General features: G+C 40.2%; 1 protein-coding gene across 1 annotated transcript; it reads right to left on the bottom strand.

Moving 5' to 3' along the window:
- Positions 1 to 16,731: 16,731 nt before the first annotated feature.
- Positions 16,732 to 22,210, bottom strand: LOC136753885 (extracellular calcium-sensing receptor-like). Its single transcript, XM_066710268.1, has 6 exons — positions 22,002 to 22,210; positions 20,186 to 20,477; positions 19,164 to 19,979; positions 18,831 to 19,058; positions 18,235 to 18,358; positions 16,732 to 18,012 (listed from the first exon to the last, which is right to left on the bottom strand). The coding sequence occupies exons 1-6, from the start codon at positions 22,208 to 22,210 to the stop codon at positions 17,099 to 17,101; spliced, it is 2,583 nt and encodes an 860-aa protein (XP_066566365.1). The 3' UTR covers positions 16,732 to 17,098.
- Between the last annotated feature and the right edge of the window lie 1,214 nt (positions 22,211 to 23,424).

Here is a 23,424-nt window from a genome sequence, read left to right as displayed (position 1 = left end):
TCATGATGTCTGCCTCGTTAAATAAATGTGGAAGAGTTGCTGTTCCCTGCAGACTGCAAACAGGCAGTTCTGCTGATGTCAAAACAGCCACAGCCATCATCAGTGCTGCTGCTCGCAATAACATCCTAGAACTCATAAGGACAGCTCTTTCTGATCAGAGAAAGAGTGTCATCGCTTGTTGTCTTTATATGACACAGAGGGACTCTAGGGTGATTAGCTAAACACAGACTGAAGTTCAGACTAATGTTTTGTAAGAAATCTCAAAGGTTTGATTTGTTAATCTGCACTAATCTGCCCCAAAGACTATTCATAATTGCAATAGTGCTTTTTAAATCCCATTATTGTATTCCCGGAGACTAAAAAGTAGTTTATTTTATATTATATATATATAAAGCACAAAATATATTAGCAGTTCCAGAGTAGGGCTGTGTCACCCTGCACATTTGAGCTGTAGAAATACTTTGTACTGCAAATAATTTAATGTAATACCTAATTTTGAGATGCATTTAGACTAACTAAGCTATTAATATTAAATCCTTCACCCAACACAAATGTGTTGAAATTGAAAGTCCATAGGTTACTTTTGGCCCTGTGTTCATCTATTTTATGTCATTGGGCCTAGCTTGTGCAATTTTTCTCATTGGAGGCTGCAGGTTCAATGTTCACGGTTTCTTTAATGAAAGGAAAAGTGGAGATATAATGGATAAAATCCCATAGAATTTCAATTCACCTTTTAAATATCTTGCAAATTGAACCACTTATTATGGGATTGTAACAGTTTAGGTACTGCTAGAACCCTTGTGGGTCCAAACAAGGAGTCAGACACCAGAATGAGGCAAACATGCTCTTTATTTCTAGACGTGCGCTTCCGCTCCGCCTTTAGAAAGGCAGACCTGGCAGTGGAAAAGAACTGAACTTAGACACGAAAGGTGGGGAGGCGGTTTCCAGCCCAGACGAGAAACTCAGGGGGGGAAACAGAACATTGGACAGAGGGACACACACAGTGGGGGAACATAGGAGAACAAAATGCAACTTGACAAACATCCCCTAAACCTCAGACATCCCATGTTATCCACTTGGAATGTCCAGCGGGCTGCTTCCCAACAGCCCTTGCGGAGATGCCCGCATTTTAATCAAGTGGGCGGCGCTGCCTTCCCATATCCGTTGTTATTTATTATATTTAATTGAATCATGGTAAAATCTTTGTCTGACAATGTGTTCTACTTAACTATTGAGAGTATAACAGTGAAAGTGCTATTTCCAAATATTAGGGTCCAGCAATGTTGTAATAATTGTTGTAGTAGGGAATTTATTATATTACCATATACCCAATACAACTATTTTGATCATAACTAAACAAACTGCTTTTGAGAAAAATATTGAAAAACTGCTGCAATTGAAATATTGAATTTATGTATTTTTGATGTTGGAGTAGATAAAAAAATCACCACACCTTCCTTTCTCTTCCGGTCTGCCTTATATAGCCAGAAGGCCCCACCCTTCCTATTCAGCCAGTGCTAAGCACTCTGGGAAGTGTAGTTTATCTCCCTGTCAGCCATTTATTTTAAAGACCCCATGCGCTATTTCTCACAATAGGTAACATCACGATAACCAAGAGTACATGGAATGCTTATGTCCTAAAAGTGTAACTAATTTAAACACATGAAGAAACACACTTGTTGTTGCTGCTGTATTTAAACAATCTATTTAGCATGCAGAATTGCACAAACACAATCACTGCTGTGCAGAAGCACTAAACTCGCCCTGTTTCCAGCAGACCGCTGTTCTATTGACAATTAAGTGCTTTTGCGCTATGAGCGAGTGATCACACACCAGCAGAGACACAGGTGGTGACAATGTATTATTATTATTATTATTATTATTATTATTATTATTATTATTATTATTATTATTATTAATTTGTTAGCAGACTTACAAAACATAAGAGCATTGCTGCGGTGTCTGGCAACAGGGAAAATCCAACAATGATTTGGGACCATCATCACAGCCTTTCCCATCAAACCATAATGGCAACAGCACCCGAGATCAACCAACAGTTTATAGATTTCCCCACCACAAATATCCCCAAAACAAGCCGCATTCATAATCAGTAGTCATGGCCTATAGTCATGGGTTTTCCATTTCACCAATTCTATATCCGACTGAATTTTAAACAACAATAAAAGTAAAAATACGATACACAAATCAATGAAAAAATATCCACTCATACAAAGCATATCCATAACTGTATGCGCGGTGACAAATGCATGTCAATTTGCTTATTTTATTTAATACAGTAAAAGTGTCTGAAATAGCGAATCGGTGTACATCATTTCATGAATAAACCCCAGTGTTTCCAACTGTGGACAATTTCCTATGTACAATGGAAGGATAAATAGTGTTAAATGTAAGATGTTTTATATAGGCTGTATTTTATGATTATGATTATGATTACAAATTTAGCATTTTAATTCCATGTAGCATCTTAATGTCCTCGTAATGAAGGAATGAGTGGAAAACACGTTTGGCAAATTAGTTAGCTTAGCATATTCGTATAATTGTATTTTCACTTCTGCTTGTCTACATGCGATCTTGCAGTTTTGTGTGTGTTTTTGATTTAGTTTTTTGACAACGTATGTGTGCTGTGTATAGACGCCAAATGAGTTGAATTAGGATAGGTCAATAGGTTTCAAAGCCAGTAGTAAAGCTTGCCAATAAAGGACGTAGTCCGCCATGGTGGTGATTATTATTGCCGTGTGTTTCTTGACTTCTACTCCGTGCTTGGGAATGCCCACATCCAGTTACGTAAGCGTTCAGTTCAAAACCTGTGGAAATGCAGGCCGGTTCACAAAAAGTTTAGCTGGTTCATAGGCAGGGGTGTCACAAGGGGGTAGGCATCCTAGGCAATTGCCAGGGGCCCCCCACCCCCACATGGTCCCCCCCCCCGCTTTCACGGAAGTAAACTCCCCCCCCCCCCATGGGAGAAAACTCTGCCACTCCCCCTCCCCCAGCATCACCGTCAGGAATTATTTTGCCTGGGGCCCCTACATACCCTAGAATCGCCTATGTTCACAGGCTGAGCACAGCTCCGGCACCAGCACCGGCACCATATTGGTGGAAGAAAAACTATTTCTGTGCATTTCATGCAATTGTGGAGCAACAATCATTGTAATCCCAGTGCAAGTTTTAATTTTGATTTTGAATGTAGTGTTTTTGTTGTGAAGTGATGATGCACGTGCACGTTTGGCCCAAAAACTCCAGAAAATCAAGTTTGCAGCCTAAAAAAACGGCCACGGATGATGACAGGGTCAATCCCAAATAAATAAAAATGACAAAAAAATAAAAAATATTTCCATATGTAAACCCACATTTCACGTGCAAATGTTACTGATATAAGCGTATATACATCCTTAAGTAACTACATTATAAAAGCGCAAGCTAACTGGTCAGTTTATTGTGTGGTTAGCAATGGTGTATTTCATGGTAATGTTTTTTTTTTTTCTATTATCATTGTTATTTATTTTTTATTATTATTTTTATTTCTTTGCAGACACCCTTATCCAGGGCGACTTACAAAATATAAGCACAATACAAAGTTGTTGTGAGTCTGTTGTGCAATGTTATGTACTTTATATTGTGTATTAATCCTAACTTTATAAAACCCTTATATTCACGGCTTGCTAGCTCAGTAAAACACAATTTTAAACAACTTCATGCAAGGCACAACCACAGCTGTTCACTGTTTGATTTTACCAAGTTGTGGTGTGCTGCCTCACTGCCGTGTCATACCGTCACTGTGGTGAAAAATTATTTATAATCAATACCGGCAATTTTATATATATATTGTAGTGTGAGAGATTGGACTAGGTGTCTGTCAGGTTGTTCACAGCTGTAGCATCAATACATTTCCCTAACAACTGTCTTTGAGTGGACCTGTAACTCTGGTGCTTCAATTGCGGTGAGCAAAAGTGACTCAAACTCAGTGTCTCTTCTATCCACAGGATCACAAGATGCCTGTCAGTGACTTTCTTAAGGGTCATGAAGTGTTGACTGTCTGTGTTTTTCTTCTCCTAATAGTCTATTAAATTCTTCCATGATTCTCAAACCTTGCCATTTTCTAAAACATTGAGTTTTATTGAACATATTGAAAAACATATTAAACGTGGGTCAGGCTTTTTCTGTCAAACTAATTGAGATGTGTAATTAGATGTGTAATCATGAGCAAATACTGTGAGAATAAAGTGTCATTCTAAGTTTGACAGGAAACAGGAAAATACATCTGTGCATTTTTGTTCTTGTTATATAGTCATCTTATTTGTATCATTGTAGGGTATTTTTTGTTTGTTTTAGTATTTAGTAATGCTATGATAGGATGGGACCCTTTTTTGGGCACCAGTGCTTTGATAATGTGATCTGACTATTACTAATAATAGTGCCATGAATGGTAATTGGCCAATTAGTACTAATTATGTTGTTCACTATGTATTAGATTTTTTACTTATTTCACATTTTTTCTGAAATCTTATTTTGTAGATTGTATATTGATTTCCCTTCACTGTGGGTTAGGACTGGGTGATGTATCGAGTTTTGGAGATATATCGATATATTTTCAAAAGCGATAGAGACAATATCGTTAACATCGATATATATATATATATATATATATATATATATAGAGAGAGAGAGAGATAGAAAGATAGATAGATAGATGTTGCATTAAAACTTATGTAAACTTATTCAACTCGCTAGTTTTTGCATCTCTCCGCTGTCACACTTCGCACGTAACCCCACCCCCACTCACTCGCAACATGGAGGACAACACAGCCACAAGGCAAGATAGCAAAGAGGAGCTGGTTTGTAAAAAGAGAAACAATGGCTCAATTATTTGGAGATGGTTCAGGTTTAAAAGGTCAGCTGAGCAACAGAACAATGTGATATGTAGAGAGTGCTATAAACATGTTGCAACAAGTGCTGGAAGCACTACAAACCTCTTTCACCATTTAGAACAGCGACATAAACTACAGTACAAGGAATGTATTAAACTTCATGGAGGTCGTGCTGTTGCAAGCCAGACTGAAAAGCCTTCTGCCCCAAAACAAACCTCTTTACAAGCTTAATTTACTCGGGGTGTGCCCTATGAAAAAAAAAGTGCCAAGTGGTGTGATATAATGTAGGTGCTAGCCTACCACATTGCTAAAGATATGGTCCCTGTTGCAACAGTTGAACAAGCTGGCTTTAAAAAGCTGCTGAAAACAATGGATCAATGATATGATTTGCCCAGCCATCACTACTTTACAAGAGAAGGACTACCAAAAATGTACAGTGAAGTCAGACAAAAACTATCCAACCAGCTCACAAAAGTGGCACACTACACACTGACAACAGATATATGGTTTGAGCAGAACATGCGAGCCATATATGAGCTTGACTGTACATTTTATTGAATATTGGGAGATGAAAAGTTCATGTCTCCGAACAAGCTACTTTCCCCAAGACCACACCGGAGAGCATATGGCTGAAGCCCTGCAGGATGCCCTTACAAGCTGGAAACGTGACGAAAGGGGACTGGTTGCAATAACAACTGACATGGGACCAATGTTGTCAAAGTGGTGCAACTGACTAAGTGGCTGAGGATGACTTAATTGATGTTAGCATTGTCTGTAGTTTGCCTAAATTGAAGTCAATTCAGTTCAGCTGCTGAGTTGGTGAAAGTAACCAGGTTGTAGAATGGAGTTTCTGTCGAGGACTAGCAGGAATTCTGTGCTGTGCTGTTTCTCGTTGACAAAAGTTAGGCAGTTGACTAGGCAGCAGAAACCAAGAGACGTAAAAAATAAAAAATAAAAAAAATAACATCTAGAACCATGTGGCCACTACTGTGTCAGGTTTGCAGAATGATTGCCTTCCTGGATGAACTCATCCAAGAAGGCTTCATTTGTGAACGTTGTCAACAAGTTGAAATCCTAGAGATCAAGGTTTGTGATCTTGAGGCTCAGCTTGTCGATCTGCACTGTATTAGGGATATAGAAGAATTGGTCAATCAGCCCATGAGAGAGATGGTGTGCACGCCAAAACCTAGGAGAGTTGAGACCTTAGAGAAGGACAGTGTAGAGAACTGCTGGTTTACAGTAGGTCGTAACCGCAGAAAAGGGTGTGCACAACCCCTAGAGACACCCCAAGAGCTAGAATTGCCCAACAGGTTCCAACTGCTGGACACCGAGTTGGACAGTGACAGCTCAGAGGGTGATGGGGGCTCAGTTGAGCACCAGAGCACCATGGTGACACTCTCCCCCAGAAGAGGGAGGTAGTTATAGTAGGAGACTCAATTCTTAGAGGTGTAGATCACATAGTGTGTTCTAGTGACAAGGAGACCCACATGGTATCTTGCCTGCCTGGTGTTCAGGTTGCAGATCTCCCTAAACTAGTAGACGGGTTACTGGCCAAAGCCGGGGGGAATCCACTGGTCATGGTCCATATTGGAACCAATGACATAAGAAAAGGTAGGACAGAGGTTCTGCAAGACAAATTTAAAGAGTTAGAGCAGAACCTCCACGGTAGTTTTCTCTGAAAAAGTCCGGTACCACGTGCCAGGCCAGGGAGACAGGCAGAGAATAGAAAGTTTAACACGTGGTTGAAATCTTGGTGTAGGGAAGAGGGGTTTAGGTTTATGGAGCATTGGTCTTTCTTCTGGGATTGATGGGACCTGTACAGACTGGACGGTCTACATCTAAACAGAAGGGGGGCTAATGCATTGGGAGAGCGTAAATGCAGTGAAATTGAGAATCATTTAAACTAGGAACCAGGGAGCAGGGAGCTCTGACAATGGGAGATGTTCCTCTAAGGAAAGAAAACCAAGAGAAACTGCTAGTAGGAAAGTCCTGAAATGTTTGTACCTCAATGCCAGGAGTATAAGGAACAAGATGTTAGACTTGGAAGTCACAGTGCTAGCATGTGGCTATGATGTTGTAGGAGTGACAGAAACATGGCTTACAGAAAATGATGGGGATGAATACAAGTTGGAAGGATACACACAGTTTAGGAGAGAAAATCGAAGAGGGGGTGGGGTAGCATTATATGTGAAAAATGACATTGAGGCAGAAGAACTCGTATTAGATCACAGTAATGAAACAGAATCTTTGTGGGTGAAACTTTCGAACAAGAGATCTGGAGGATTAGCGGTAGGAGTGTGTTACAGGCCACCAAACTCAGATATTCAGAAAGATGCTGCATTGTACAGTGTAATCAGGACTGCATGTAGCAAGGATGTGGCTGTTATAATGGGGGATTTCAATTTCCCAAACTTAGATTGGGAAAGCCCAGTGGGGACTAAAGAAGCAGAAATAGAAATGGTTGAGATGGCAAATGACTGCTTTCTATCTCAATTTGTCAGGGAACCAACCAGGGAGAGTGCATGCATTGACTTGATCTTTTCAAATGACCAAGATAGAGTCAGAGGGACAGTAGTTAGAGAACCAATGGCAAATTGTGATCACAATATGGTTAGCTTTGAGGCATTCTTTCAAAAAACAAGGTCCAAGTCTAAAACAATGGTCTACAATTTTAGAAAAGCAAACCTTGAAGGTATGAGGCGGCACTTAGAATCTTGGCAGCACAGGCTATTCAGAAGGACATAGATAATATTCAGTTGTGGGCTGACACCTGGCAAATTAAATTCAATGTGGACAAGTGCAAGGTAATACACTATAATTACACTATGGGAGGTACAGATCTAGATGAAGTAACGCATGAGAAAGACCTAGGAGTCTATGTGGACTCCTCACTTTCTCCATCCAAGCAATGTGGGGAAGCAATAAAAAAGGCAAACAGAATGCTAGGGTATATTGTCAAAAGTATAGAATTTAAAACAAGGGAAGTAATGTTAAGACTGTACAATGCGCTAGTTAGATCTCATCTGGAATACTGTGTGCAGTTCTGTGCACCACACTTCAAGAAGGATATCGCTGCTCTAGAGGCAGTTCAGAGGAGAGCAACCCGACTCATTCCAGGTCTGAAGGGAAAGTCCTATTCGGAGAGACTGAGGGAACTGAACCTTTTCACCCTGGAACAGAGGAGACTACGTGGGGACTTGATCCAAGTCTTCAAAATCATGAAAGGCATCGACCACATCAAACCAGAGGAGCTTTTCCAGATCAGCAGGGACACACGCACCCGGGGACACAAATGGAAATTGGGCTTCAAGGCATTCAAAATGGAAAACAGGAGACACTTCTTTACACAGAGAGTAGTCACAATCTGGAACAAACTCCCCAGCGATGTGGTAGAAGCTGAAAGTTTGGGAACATTTAAAAATAGACTGGATAGGATCCTTGGATCACTTAGATATTAATGGACACCAAACAAGCACGATGGGTCGAATGGCCTCCTCTCGTTTGTAAATTTTCTTATGTTCTTAAGTGCTTTGGTCACCAGTCACTTGCAATTGGTGAGTATGCTGAAGGAGTTGACTGTCTAACAGTCTTAAAATAATAAAAATATATAAATATTATATATATATAATAATATAAATATAAAATTTGAAGAAAGGGACTGGTTTAAGTGATGTCAGCACATATTAGAAATTGTGTTATCTGTTAAATAAATAATAAATAAATACAAATGTAATAAAGTTAGATGTTGAACATGTTGAAGCACAAAGCTGTCTTGAAGGTGGAGTCTTTGCTGGCTGATCAGAGATGCTTTCAGCCTGACACAGTTGTACCAGCTGTGCCCACTGTGCCCATGCCTGCAGACCAAGGGGAGCAGCATTTGTTTCACCACCAGTTAAGAAGACACTCGCAAGCTTTTTAAGAAGAGCACAGCCACCACCAGCACCAACCTGACACACCAACCTGAGGCAGGCTAGTTAAAATGACCTTTCAAGATACTAAGAGTCAGTCAGTGTAGTGAGTGATACAGATCCTCTCAAGTGGTGGAAGGAATATATTTGTGTCCCAGCCACCAGCACACCATCTGAGAGGGTTTTCAGTTGCAGTTGTAACATTGTAACCTGCCACAGGGCATCTCTCAAGTCTGTTGATAGGCTAGTGTTCCTTGCACAAAACCTGTGAGAAAACTACAGAGCTACACACAAAGGAAAGGTTTTGTCGTTTGTTGAAGTGTTCAGATCAGTAGAAAACTAAACTACTTTCTCAGAGCAAGTAGTCCAGTTTATATTTTATGTTTACATATTCATTTTTATTTGCACAGAGATATAGTGTGTTAAACAGGAAAGGAAAACCTGTATTTTTCACTCTTTTTTGTTCTGCCCCTTTGGGTATTCTCACCCAAAGTCCAATTGAACCTCTCCACCAACCCATTGCTCTGGGGGTGCAGGGGTGTAGTCCTGGTCTTCTGCATCCCCAGACACTGGCACACCGGGGGAGCCCAAAGGAGGAAGGCTGGGGCTGCCGTGGAGCCAGTGGGCATTGTCTTAGACCCGGATGGGCAGCTGTGGTGCTGGTGGGTGTTGGAGGTAGAGCGCGTGGAGCCCCCTTGTGGTAACACTGTTGCTGGATGCCAGTTGGGCTGTCATCTGCTTCTGGGAGGCATGGGCATGGAGCCCCTGAGCGTGGCTCCCACCGTGCCAGGACAGCTACAGTGTTGGTGGTTGTTGGGGGTTGGGGGTTAGGGGTTGGGGGTTGAGAGCACGGGGCCCAGGCCTGCACCTCTGCCTGTTGACCACACTCCACCAGTTGTTCTCCACAATAGCAGGCAGCGATGGGACCATGTGTGGGGGCTGGTGGACTGATGCCCCTCTTTTCCTTGCCTAATGCGAGCAGGGCATGGAGAGCACTGCGGTAGGGGTTCAGTGCTGACAGATGAAACGGGGTGACAGCATGGTGATGGCAATACAGCCGAAGAGGAAGTGAATTAACAGGATCTCCTACAAGGGGGCCCCTGTCCCTTATGCAAATGATGAAGGAGCCCTCCCCCTCCTCGACACAGCACCGTCTCCCGCCAGGACAGCGTTACATTATTATTAAAATATAATCCTTCAGGTTGTACAATTAGCCCATTATACAATTTAATATTTAATATTTGCCATTCATGTATGCATCTGATAAATATGTTATTACTATGCAACTAGAATGGTTTTTGTTATGTTTTTATACAATTTCCCCAATTCGTAAGGCCCGCCAAATAAAAACCAGAAAGACTTGTTTCAAATTTTGATATTGCTAATTGAATTGAATTGGTACAGTGATACCAATCCTCTCCCTTTTCCTACACAGTGAAAGGGAACCAGAAAACTGATGGTTGGGGATGTAAAATGGGTTTGTTTTGATACAGGGATATTTCATAGTTTTTTATTTTCAATTGATTTAGCATTTTAAGCTTTTGCGTACATAATTGCTGCATGATCAGCTTGACCTGGGGGAGGATTAAATACAAAATGCTAGCAAATGGATCTCACGCTGCTAAACTTTTGTGGCATTAAATCTAACCCGATTTGCGGCCCAAAAGGACCTTCTCACAGCTCTTTTCTTGCACAACCTGAGCAGCTACTAGCAATCTGTACAACTGTACTCAGTCGTGGTTTCATTTTAAGTTAGATGCTACTTTCTTCCAATTGTTTATGTAAACCCCATGATGTACAGTTTTGTAGTTTGCTAGCATCTGGTTAAAGTTGTATTTAATCCCGTCCAATAATACAGTGGGAGTGGTCACATTTTAGCTGTATTAAATCAAGAAAATATCTGAGAAAACAAGAAAACAACCTGAAAATGCTCTCACACTTAGAAGTTGTCTAAAGCCTTGCGTGGTTATGGCAAAATATAAAGAAAGCCCTGTTGACACAGGTTTGAAGGCGCTGCTCCATGGGTTTTATTCACATACCTGTGTGAACAGTGGAAATAACTGCTTATTAATATAGTAACCGCAATACAGGTGTACAGTGTGCTAACAAATTAGTTATTGTACTCAACATCCAGACAAATGAAATGTTGCCTATTGTTTGTGCACAGAGAGAAAATATTTTGCAGTTGAATGTAATTTTATATTATGTTTTGTTCAGAAACCTGTCAGTGCTTGTTTCGGTTATGTTTTTTTTTTTTAACGTATTTATTCATGTCTTATTTGTTTAATTCACTAATTTGTTTATTCTGCTCTTGAATTGGTTAATTGGTTTTACCCAATCTTTCATGGAATTAGTGCCTACTATCGCATAAATATTACCTCACTCGTACAATGTTATGTATATTCAGCCTATATCCTATATAAGGGGGATGTTTCCTATGGAGCATATAGAGGACTTAATTCAAATGTTAATGCGAAATGGAAAATATACAGTCTGAATAGGTGTGTCTTGAGTAATCGCCGGAAACTGGTCAGGGACTCTGCTGTCTTGACTTCAGTGGGAAGGTCGTTCCACCACTTAGGGGTCATGGATGAGAAGGAGCTGCTCTGGAGGAAGGTGAGTAGAGAGGAGGTAGAGTTAGTCTTCTGGCACTGGAAGACTGAAGAGGATCTGGAGGGGATACACGGAGAGGTCAGGGTCTGAAGGTAGCTCGATGCAGTCTGATCGAGACAACAGTAGGTGAGGGTCAGTGTTTTGAACTGGTTGCGTGCCGGGATTGGGAACCAGTGGAGGGAGCGGAAGGAGCAGAGCAGTGGAGTTGCGTGTGCGAATCGGGACAGAGAGAATACTGATCAATATGTGAAAAACGCAAATGCAAATTAGATTATTGGATTTTCATTTAAATTTTGTCCCAAATAATGTGTGCATAAACGGAATATGATTAAGCAATTGTGGGATTGCATAATGATGTTGCATTTTGCATTAAAATTTGAATGAAATCCTCTATATGCTTACAAAGTTTCTATTCATGATGCATTTGACATGAGTTTAAAGTTTTACACATAACAGAAACAGTGGGCTGTGGGGGTTTCTGCGCACTTCTGTAGGAACCCGATCGAAACGTCACTCTATAAAAGCTGCCATTGGCCCCTGCGCTCTTCACTCAGAACAGATCCCTTCTCACTACCTGTTCTATAAAATGTGACGTCTGCGCAGGATCGTCCTCTTTTGCTGGGAGCCAGGACTCCCACGTGACCTTGCAACCCTTGGGCAGTGCTTCCTTTTTCAGATAACCGGGGTGGCATATGCAACCTATCGTTATCTTTCAAGTCGGAAGCACTGCCCAAGGGGGAGGGGTAACTGTATAACCAAGATGTCACAAGGGAAGAGGCACGAACTGATAAGGGAGCCTGCCCCGAGGTGCACCGCTAGGGGGCCTCGGCAACACAACTCCAGACACTGTAACCTCGGGCCCCGTAGGGCCGCACTTTAGCCGTCCAGGAGTGAGGACCGTAGTCACGCTCTACCGGAAACTGTCTGCAATCAGCATATACAAAGCAGGGCTACAGAGGTTAACTCTTACGCCCTCCGCTTACAAGAGCAACTCAAGTGCCCTCCGCTGGAGGACAACAGCAGCGGTCCCCTGTTCCATGGCATAAAACAGCCAGAGCGGGCCACAGACCTGCTGACCAATATACAGAGCGGGGTACAGGCCAACGAATGCACCACCACAACAAAATTATAATGAATGAACTATAAACAGGGCGGCCTTGTAAGGCAACATGCCTGTAGGCCGCATGACAAGCCCTGGGAACACATTGACAGGGCTGTCCGTACATCCAGGAGCAGCTCGCGTGGGTGCTTGACTGGAAGGCATAGTCCGGTGGAAGGGAAAGACACGGTTCACTAGCCCCCTCAGGATGCCCTTACAGGTGGCGCCCGGTAAGATGGTGGACCTCCGGGCGCACCATAGCGAACCCGGAAGTTGCGGCCAAATCGCACCCGCTGTCAGTGCCCAGACAGACGGGGCATAAGACTTCCCCACTCCAGGCGGGCAAGATGTGGTGGCCGCAAGCAGCACAGTGGCGGGGGCGAGAAGAGCTCATTGCCGAGACGAGCACACACGCGCGTGCACAGAGAAACGTGCAGCAGAGGACACCAGGTGATGTGGAGTCCGGGTCCGTGGGGGCTGAGGGTAGTAGACCACCAGCCGTAGCGGGATCTAAAACCGAGGCATGCACACACGGACCGGGAGGGCTAGCAGTGCTCGTTCTCGGCGAATTGAGAGAGCGAGATCTCCTACAGCCGCAGCTGCGGGCTGTAGTGTGGGCGCAAGCCGGCTGAGTAGCACCTCACGCAGGCCAGATCTCTTACCACACACCACACATTTTACTGCTGCTTGCTAACGCTCCTGCTGTAGAGAAAAAAGTCCTGTGGACAAAAAACCAACACAGCAAGCAGTCGGAATATATATAGCACTATATAAACATGACTATTATTTTCAAAAGGCTCTACTTGTGAATGAAACTGAAACTGAAAGCGCAGCCAGACCTCCGGTGCGTGGATGGGACAGAATCGGGATTAGCTATCAATAATAACTAAACACACACAAGACAGAGATGATGTGTAGCGAAAACAGTGGTGAACAACACTATGAAGTGAGCCAGCCAGCCGAAATACCCAGTTTGAATGTTTTTTACAAACACAGACACAGAGAGCTTACGTTCCTAAGTCCAGCGAAGAGGCAAAAGAGGACGAACCTGCGCTGACATCACGTTTTATAGAACAGGAAGTGGGAAGGGACCTGTTCTGAGTGACGAGTGCAGGGGCCAATGGCAGCTTTGATAGAGTGACGTTTCGAACGGGTTCCTATGGAATGCGCAGAAACCCCTCCCCCTTGGGCAGTGCTGCCGACTTGAAAGATAACAGCAGTTCTCGATTTGAGCATTCAATGTTATCTCATCCAGGTACAGAAATCCATCTATGTATACTTTCTTACAGTGTATATATACAGTAGAACCATGTATTGCAACACACTCACTACAGATTTAATGTGTATTCTGATTTTTGCATTTTATAACCAAAGTTTGGACATATCAGTACAGAGTTTAAATAATTAATGCATCTCTCTCTATATATGGACTCAGATTTACACATTGAACACTGGTTTCTGCATGACATTGTGGCCACAGTACACACATTCTTTGGTGAGAATATGACGAGTGCGCAGACGTGCTGTCAGGATAAGTATTGCCCCTTGAGACACCAAACAAAAAGTATGTACTTATTGCCTCTTACAGTAGATAGAATCGAGTGATATTAAAAGTATGTACTTTGTACTAATGTAAACATCACTGTTCAGTTTCAAGCAATGATAATACAAATTGCAATAGGTGTTTATAGCAGGGCTCTGATTACATCAACACTTCGACATGCAATGGAAAATTACACAATTGTAAATATGCTTATTTTTTTGTTGTTATTTTCTTCTAATGATAAATGTAACCACTATATGTATAGTTTTCTAGCCGGTGCGTCACAGTTCCCAGATAGCACAGGACTTTGGGCCGAAGTCGGCATATGGTTGGCATGTTCGGACTGAAGTTACGGTCGGCGAGATGGATCATGTCCGACTAAATGCCGACATATATGATATCAGTGCAATTTGTTTTAATACATTGGCCTATACAGCTTTAAAATATCACACGTATGAATATTACTCATAGTATATATGTTTGATGCTGTCAACATGCAGCTTCATTATGTGAAAGCTCTCGAGCGCTCTTCCTCGAGCCCTCAGGCGTCTCCTCAGATGACGTCACACCGAAGAGCCACCTTCACGACTAAAATTAAAATATTTAAATGTACTGTTTAAATGTACTGAAAAGTAGAATATGTAATTGTCTGAAGTACCGGGTTGTATGTATGACACATTAACTGTGGTTGTTTTCAAAATAACATTTTTAAAATATCAATGATAGACTACTAATTTTCTGTATCACGGAATGGCTTAAAATGTAAATGACAATATAGCCAGTTGGGTCATTCATTATGTAGATTTGAATTTGAATTTGTAACTAATTTGTCAGAAGTGAAAAACAGAAGTGTTTACATTTTCTCCACATTGTATTTTTCTTCATTGAGTCGGTTTCATTAAGTACAGGTGTTGTGTGTGAAGATGCCACAGAAACAAGTTGTGTGTTTGTATTTGTAAGAGCACACTGAATTAGCCACGAATGTAACTTAATGGCCACAGGACAGAAGGGAACACTCACATAACTATTTTAAAAGTTGTCAAAACTGACAATTAAAATTACAGTTATAAGAATGAATATGGCTTATTGAATGCCTTATAGTTTACAGTTATTTTTTGTTTATCTGTTTATCTAGAATTGTGTCCAGAGGATTCAGGCACTCGATCACTGAGAAGCAAGATCAGACATTTGTTGTTTATTCTTTTAAATGTTTCATCTACTATTTGTCAATAAAAATGGTGCTTATTATTCCTTAATGCCTCTGCTGAGTGATTTGAATATACGACCTTACTTGTCTTTCTGTTGCGTTTTGATCTGGGGATCTGTAAGTGGCTACTGCACATTTACTTATTTAATATTAAATGCGTTATTTAATTGGGCTTGGTTCTGTTGAGCATGTATAAGACGTCAGCTTTTTAAATAACTGTGTGAATTGGATAATACAAATTTTAGAAATACTCTGTCAAGCTTCCTGCCTGCGTACCTCACAGGAAGAGAGAAAACGAAGCAGCACTGACAGTGTGACTGTAGTTCTGCTCTTCTGCAATATATGTCTACAACAGCAAGACCGGGCTCTGGACACTGCGGGCTACAGAACGAGGACGAGCAACACTGGATACAGGATAAGAGCAAAGGATACCTGTGGGGATGAGCATTTGCAGGTCAAAACACAGATACTGTATATACCGACCAACGTTGGACCGATGTCGGGCAGTTGTCGTTTTGCTCATCGGGCCAACATTGGCCCGACGCTGCTGTGCTATCTGGGTTTGTTTTTAATCTGCACCACTACACACAAGTGGATGATGAATATAATATTTACACTGATCTGTTATTCACATATGAGCGAAAACACATCACTATTAATCCATCTACTAATACATAAAGCCTAGATAACAGCGTCTGCCAATAATAATAATAATAATAATAATAATAATAATAATAATAATAACTACACAGCTGTCATCAATGGCGGCTTCGGTTTATATTTTAATATTTTTTCTTCTACTCATATTTGTAACAGCTACGAAGTACAGTCTTGTAGTTTTGCATCACCGGGGAGATTAATGCTTTGGATTTATAGCACAGAGCGCCAGATTGTTGTGATTAAATCACTTCATGTGCCCTTGCTGTCTCTCGCATGACCATCTCTGGCTTCCGCACTCCGGTTTCTCTCCAATTTCAAACACAGTGATTGGCTCGCGGTGTCTGTCGCGCTGTCCGCCCACCTCGGAAGCCACACCAGTAGAACATCTCCTATCCATTCGCATGTCCTAATATTTTAGACTTCATTCGATAGAAGCTGTGCTGCGAGATTCAGTACTGCGACTCTTCCACAACTTTTCGCATTCGTACCTTGCGAATGTTTTTGATTAAATCCTGCCCTTTGCTCTAGCCTTTTGTTTAATTGCTCTACAACAAAGATATTAACATTTGTTTTAAATTCACATTAGGATCAGACTTACAGAGTGATAGCAGATAGCAAATACAATTATGCATTTACAAAATGTAATATTGTACAGCAAATATAATTTTATTGTCAACACAGGAAGATACATTTGTTTTAACCATTTTACACATACTGTTTGAAGGAAATAAGCATCATGTTAATATCTTACCAATGGTTTAATAAAATATAGGGCAATCTTGAATTTATAATAAAGTCCTACTAAAACGAAAATAGAAAACAGTTAATTTGTTTTCTGTAATTCTCCTGTGCTGCCTGCACAGTTGCTGACTGTGTGGAATAACATTGTTGCCATTCTGCATAAATCTATTGCCCTGCACCTCTACTAGCAATATAGCTCCACTTGTGTTGTAAATATGAAGAATTACACTCACTTGTTAACTCTAAAAACTGTACAGAAGAAATACAATACTCTACAATAAATTATTAGGAGTGCTTAAAGGAGCAAAACAATGAGTGTTATCAACCAATCAAACACCATTTGAGCTTGTCAGCCATTAGAGCGGACAATATGTCAGGAGTTTTATGTTTGGGGGTGTTCTGCCATTTACAAACAAAAGATATGGTAAGGTATGGGGTCTTTTAGAGTGATTTTGAGGGCATTTTATCCATCAGGTTTTTCTTTGTATTTAATTCAGGCTTTCCTAAAATTATATAACATTTTGGTGTAAAAATACAGAAAAGTAAACCAAAACTAGAAGCCAAAATGGCAAATATTTCCACAGCTACTGTATACTTCCCAGGAGAGCTGATATAAGCTGGGATAAAGGTGATCCAGACTGCACAGAATATGAGCATGCTGAATGTGATGAATTTGGCTTCATTGAAGTTATCAGGAAGTTTACGAGCCAGAAAAGCCAGCACAAAGCACATGGCAGAGAGGAATCCAATATACCCTAACACAGCCCAGAATGCACCTGCAGATCCCAGGTCACACTCCAGAATGATTCTGTCTGCATAGTATTTCATGTTCCTGTTGGGAAAGGGAGGTGAAATTGTCAACCAAAGCACACAAATCAGAACCTGTATGAGTGTGAAAACAAGAACACTTAACCTCTGCTGTGTGGGCCCAAACCATTTCATAATATTATTGCCTGGCAGTGTAGCCCTGAAGGCCATTATCACCACTATTGTTTTCCCCAGAACACAAGAGATGCACAGGACAAATGTGATGCCAAACGCTGTGTGGCGCAACATACAGGACCACTCAGAGGGCTGGCCAATGAAAGTAAGTGAGCAAAGGAAACACAGAGTTAATGAGAAGAGCAGGATGAAACTGAGCTCAGAGTTATTAGCTTTAACAACAGGTGTATCTTTGAATTTAAAGAAGATCAAAGCTATCATGATGGTTAAACAAGCTCCAGCCAATGAGACAATACTGAGCAGTATTCCCATTATTTCTCCAAAGGTCAGGAATTCAGTTATTTTTAAAACACATTTGTCCCTTTTCTCATTTGACCAATATTCCTCTGGACACTGGATACAGTCATTAGAATCTGCAAAAAACACAAAATGCAATTAGAGCCTGCTGACAGTTTCCTATTTACATTTTATATTTTATAATTCAAAGAGGGGAGAACACTAATGAATTATGTATTTACTTATGAGTAGATAATTAGATCCAATATATTGCTTTTTAACATTATTATTCAGTGTAATTGATAAGGAAAAGACACACTAGGAGCAGGTTATTCTGTTCTGAATACACTGCCAGTTACCTGTAGTGTTGCTGATCTCTCCTGCTGCACACTGTATGCAGTCATAGCAACAGACTGGCTTTCCTTTCTGAACTGCCTTTCGAGTGCCTGGGAGACAGCTCTCACTGCACACGGATCTAGGAATCTGCACAATGAAGGTAAAACAGGTTTACATGGAAACACCAGTTCATGAACATTAATTACTAGCTGATACTCATAGTAAGCTATTTAAAGAATGGAAGAGAGATTTTAAGCATAATCACTTGCATTAAGAATATCATCTTGTAGATGAGAAATATCAAAAAGAAGTATAGCCTATAATCATATTAATACAGCTTAATTAAAAACATAATTAAATAACAGGCCATTGCTTTTCTGTAAAACCTGAACAATAAATAATGCAATAACATTTTTATAACATGTAGTTCAGAGCATGTATTTTCTTTTTAAGACATCTCGGGGAGTCAGTTTCAAAATACTTCCTATTTTTTATTTTTGTCCACTGTATTAAGGAAATTCCAAATGTATATACAGTTGTTTTGTCTCTTATGCTTTTATTGTATTGCAATTATTTGAAAAATCTCTGAATTGTCACTGATGTTTTGATAAACTCTCACCTCATGCTGACTGCCAACCCAGACAATGTTGACATCATTCATGACAAACTGATGACCTGCTGGCAATGAAGCATCATAGTAACCGACAGTGGTAAACTGTATGCTGCTTTCATTAACCGGTTGCCAGTTCACTAATTCATATTTGGCCACTGGGTCTCCACTCTGGTCAAATGTGATTTCTTCCCCAGTTTTGGTTGTGAAGTTGGCAGTTTTCACATACTCAAGCACCTGAAATGTGAAAATGTTTATTTCACCACAAACAAATCGTACATTTTAATAAAATGTACAGTAAATGATATGTCATTGTATGAGGACAATTGAGTATTGCTTTACCTGCCATGGTTCAATTGAAATTGTTTCTGCACAACTATGGTTTTCAAAAGGACCTTGCCCTTTTTTGCATGTAATCAGATTGTGCAGAGAATATGCAACAGCATAGACTGATTTGTAAACATTGTTGTATATTCTCATCTCAGATATGTCTGCGTATCTGTTTTTCAACTCCGTTAATCTCTCAGATCCCGTGCAGGGTTTTATACCTGTTGTGTTATCTTGATTTGACAGAGAACAATTCAGTGCTGTCTCCCAATACTTATCCATGAGAGCATTTCCCTGCACTTGAGATGGCTGGAGATGCATGAAAAACTCTCTTAATCCATCTATGTTTTTATTAATGATAGCGAATCCCATAGATCCAGTTAGGACTTTATAACCTTCTGCTGTTGCATAGTTTCTGGCAGTTATCCAAGCTTCACTGCCAATCCACTGCAGACCAGTAACATTGTGAAGGAATAACTCTGTTAACAGAACAGTCATCTCTCCTCTGGCCAGAAATGCTACAACAACCTTTGCAGTACTCTTTTTTATGACATCTACAGTCTTAAGAAGATTTTCTTTAGGATATGTTTCATAAATGGCTTCTGAATATTCAATACAAATCCCCAGTTCCTGGGCAGCTTCCACAAAGGTTCCCATCCCATAGTTGCCATAATCATTGTCACTCCTGACAGCCCCAACCCAGGTCCATCCAAAATGCTTGACAAGCTGTGCCAGGGCTCTGCTTTGGTAATAGTCACTGGGGATGGTTCTGAAGAATGAGGGAAATCTAATTCTGTTACTCAGACATGCACATGTAGAGACATGACTTATCTGTGAAGGATAGAAAAGATTACTTAGAAAATATTTTCTTATTTTGTTGATTGAGTTATTTTTTATTCTACTGTTATTGTACATTATCTTAAACATTCTACTGGGTCATTATGGAGGTTTTTTTTTTTTTTACAGTTTCAGATTTAATAGGAAAGATTAAAGTATCTGACTAATAATTGCAAGCTGTCATATCAGGGTTCTCTCACCACAGGAATGTGAAAAGATCCAACTGCAGTTGAGATGGTAATTGCATTTGATGATACGGATCCTCCTATCACTGCCTGAACTGCAGCTGGTTTGGAGCAGGCTGTGTCAGAGAGAGTTTCCTCAAAACCATTCATTAAAGCCATTACTGCTCTTACACCCGTAGGCACAGCACCACATTCATCATAGATTTTATAACCCAGGTAAATGCCAGGTAGAATATCTGTGCTGTTATTTATTTCTTCAATGGCAAATATCATTGTTTGTGCTGACATAAATTCTCCAAAGTTTAACCTAGGAAAAATATTTGCATTATATGTAGTAGATATCTACAGCTCTGGAAAAAATAAGAGACCACAAATTCAAAAATCAATGTTAATTGGTCTCTTAATTTTTTCCAGAGCTGTATCTATTTCTATCTATCTATCTACCTATTGCACACCTGTATGACATTAAAAACATCAGTTTATAGTGCAAAGAAAAAATAAAAATTCAATACCAATTTAGAACTGGAAACATTTTATGTATTTACAATTATTTGCATATTATTTAAGGAATTTTGTAATGTGGATGCATGAATTGGGGTGTAGGACAAAATTTGTTCCAGACCAACAACTAATGTGCTATGAATTTGGAACGGTTTGGGTTTTTGCGAACCACTGCCATAGATTATGAGGAATTCAAAAAAGTTAAAAACATTTCAATAATAATAATAATAATAATAATAATAATAATAATAATAATAATAATAATCCATATATTTATCTATAGAAATATGTCTCTATATAGCTATATACACCAATCAGCCATAACATTATGACCACCTGCCTAATATTGTGTATGTCCCCCTTTTGCCTCCAAAACAGCCCTGACCCGTCGAGGCATGGACTCCACTCGACCTCTGAACATGTGCTGTAGTATCTGGCACCAAGATGTTAGCAGCAGATCCTTTAAGTCCTGTAAGTTGTGAGGTGGGGCCTCCATGGATCGGACTTGTATGTCCAGCACATCCCACAGATGCTCGATTGGATTGAGATCTGGGGAATTTGGAGGCCAAGTCAACACCCTGAACTCGTGATTCATCAGACCAGGCCACCTTCTTCCATTGCTCCGTGGTCCAGTTCTGATGCTCATGTGCCCATTGTAGGCACTTTCGGTAGTGGACAGGGGTCAGCATGGGCACCCTGACTGGTCTGCGGCTACGCAGCCCCATACGCAACAAACTGCGATGCACTGTGTGTTCTGACACCTTTCTATCAGAACCAGCATGAACTTTTTCAGAACTTTTTCACTTTCTGCCTAATATATCCCACCCACTGACAGGTGCCATGATAACGAGATTACCAGTCATTGAGAGCTCAGTAGGAACAAAAACCAGCAGTGTAGGGGATCCACCAGGACCAGGGTTGAGAACCACTGTGCTAAACCGTAGCCTTTAATGCTAATATTAACTTCAACAAAATGAATGGTAAATCATCCACTCAATTATTTCATGGATAAGATCTGAAATTCAGTATTTCCTTGCGGCCATTTTTTTAAACTGAATTCAACGTGTGAATCCAAAACCCTCCCTTTCTCAAATAATTATTTTGCAATGTAAGCAACTCTTGCCGATATTGTTACTTTTTCTATTCCTGCAAATTTCAGACTAGCTGAAGAGCCACACTTCATTAAAAAAATGCATTTCATAGCTTAAATAAAACAATATAAAATTAATTATAACTATAATATCAGACATATTGTATTTTAAAGCACAGCATTAATGAGAAACTGCTTATTAAATTGGAAGAAAATATTTCATTTTAAAATATAACTAACCTTTTGCATTCCAGAGGGTCTGGTATGGTTGTAAAGGGATATATTTTGGTCTCTATGTTGCTGTGAAATGCGAATACTCCACCGATCAAAATGTCTCCCTCATGAGATAAATGTGGAAGAGACGCTCTTCCCTGCAGCCTGCAAACAGGCAGTTCTGCTGATGTCAAAACAGCCATAACCATCACCAGTGCTGCTGCTCGCAATAACATCCTAGAACTCATGAGGACAGCTCTTTGTGATTTGAGACAAAGGAGCCATTGCATGTTGTGTTTATATGACATGGGGGGTCTCTGGGGTGATTAGATGAACATGAGTGAAGTTCAGACTAGTCTTTGTAGAAATCTCAAGGGATTGATTTGTTAATCTACATTAATCTGCCCTGAAGACTATATTCATAATTGTAATAGTGTTTTTTTTTTTCCATTATTGTCTTCCCCAATACAAAGTTGCTTTATTTTACAGTATACAAAATAAACAAGAACCTGTTAGCAGCACCAGAGAACAGCTATGTCACCCTGCAAATGTGTGATGTGGAAGTACTTTTTAACGCAAATAATAATTATTCAAATTGATAACTAATTTCAAGCCATTACAGATTTATTTTTAAAGGGGGCAAATCTTGTTGTATGTGAGTAGATCATAGGGCTCCATGGGCACAGTCTAATGTTTTATGACTGGTGACATCATATTATTAATTATGTCTACGTCATATCCAGAAGGAAGTGAACCCATTTAATAAAGAAAAAAGTCAGAAGTGGCCCCCTGGGGTGAGATGTTTTCTGTAGGTCAGTGGCTCTTTATTCATGTTGGCTAACTTGGTGGTGTGCATGGTTCAGAGCTTACAGTAGTGGTGGGGGTTTCTGGGGGGCCCCACTCTCTTGATTAGTGACTCTGATAAGGTAGAAAAGACATCTCTCTAAGTCTCTGGAAACACATTATATTATTAATGGTTTAGGAAATCAGATTTCCTTTATAAGATCAACAAGGCCTATCGTCTGGGATGCTCCCAAGTCCCAACCATCAAAGGTTTCATGACACCCCTTTAAGTCAGGATGTGCAAAAGTGTTAACTCATGTGAGTGAGTTTCAAAAAACAAGAAGGATCTCTCAAATCTCTGGAAACACCTAAGGATAGGTCTGAGGATTAATAATAATACTAAGGTTGATTTAAAAAATAAATATAAAAATGTGTGGTAATGCTGGTTAGTTTCAATTTTTAGTAAACGTCTTCTGACATGTTTAAAGTTTGTAAGAGTTAAACTTAAGATGTTAATATATTTAATGTATTTATTTAATCTCTCTCTCTCTCTGGAAAAAAAGCGGGAAAATTCTTTATAGTTACATTTTTAGTAAACTTACGATGTTGAGATCAGCCATAACATTATGACCACCTGCCTAATATTGTGTAGGTCCCAAAACAGCCC

This window comes from Amia ocellicauda, chromosome 7 (genome assembly GCF_036373705.1).
Source record: "Amia ocellicauda isolate fAmiCal2 chromosome 7, fAmiCal2.hap1, whole genome shotgun sequence".
NCBI classification, from domain to species: Eukaryota; Metazoa; Chordata; class Actinopteri; order Amiiformes; family Amiidae; genus Amia; species Amia ocellicauda.
Note: the sequence above shows the minus strand (reverse complement) of the source record. Positions and strands in the feature narration are given on the sequence as shown.

Excerpts from the sequence above, each read along its gene's own strand:
- LOC136753885 (XM_066710268.1), bottom strand. The coding sequence starts at position 22,210 with ATGTTATTGCGAGCAGCAGCACTGGTGATGGTTATGGCTGTTTTGACA. Across the intron at positions 19,059-19,163 it reads TTTCAATTGAACCATGGCAG|GTGCTTGAGTATGTGAAAAC; the intron begins GTAAAGCAATAC and ends TTCACATTTCAG. Across the intron at positions 18,359-18,830 it reads GGGTTGGCAGTCAGCATGAG|ATTCCTAGATCCGTGTGCAG; the intron begins GTGAGAGTTTAT and ends TTCATTGTGCAG.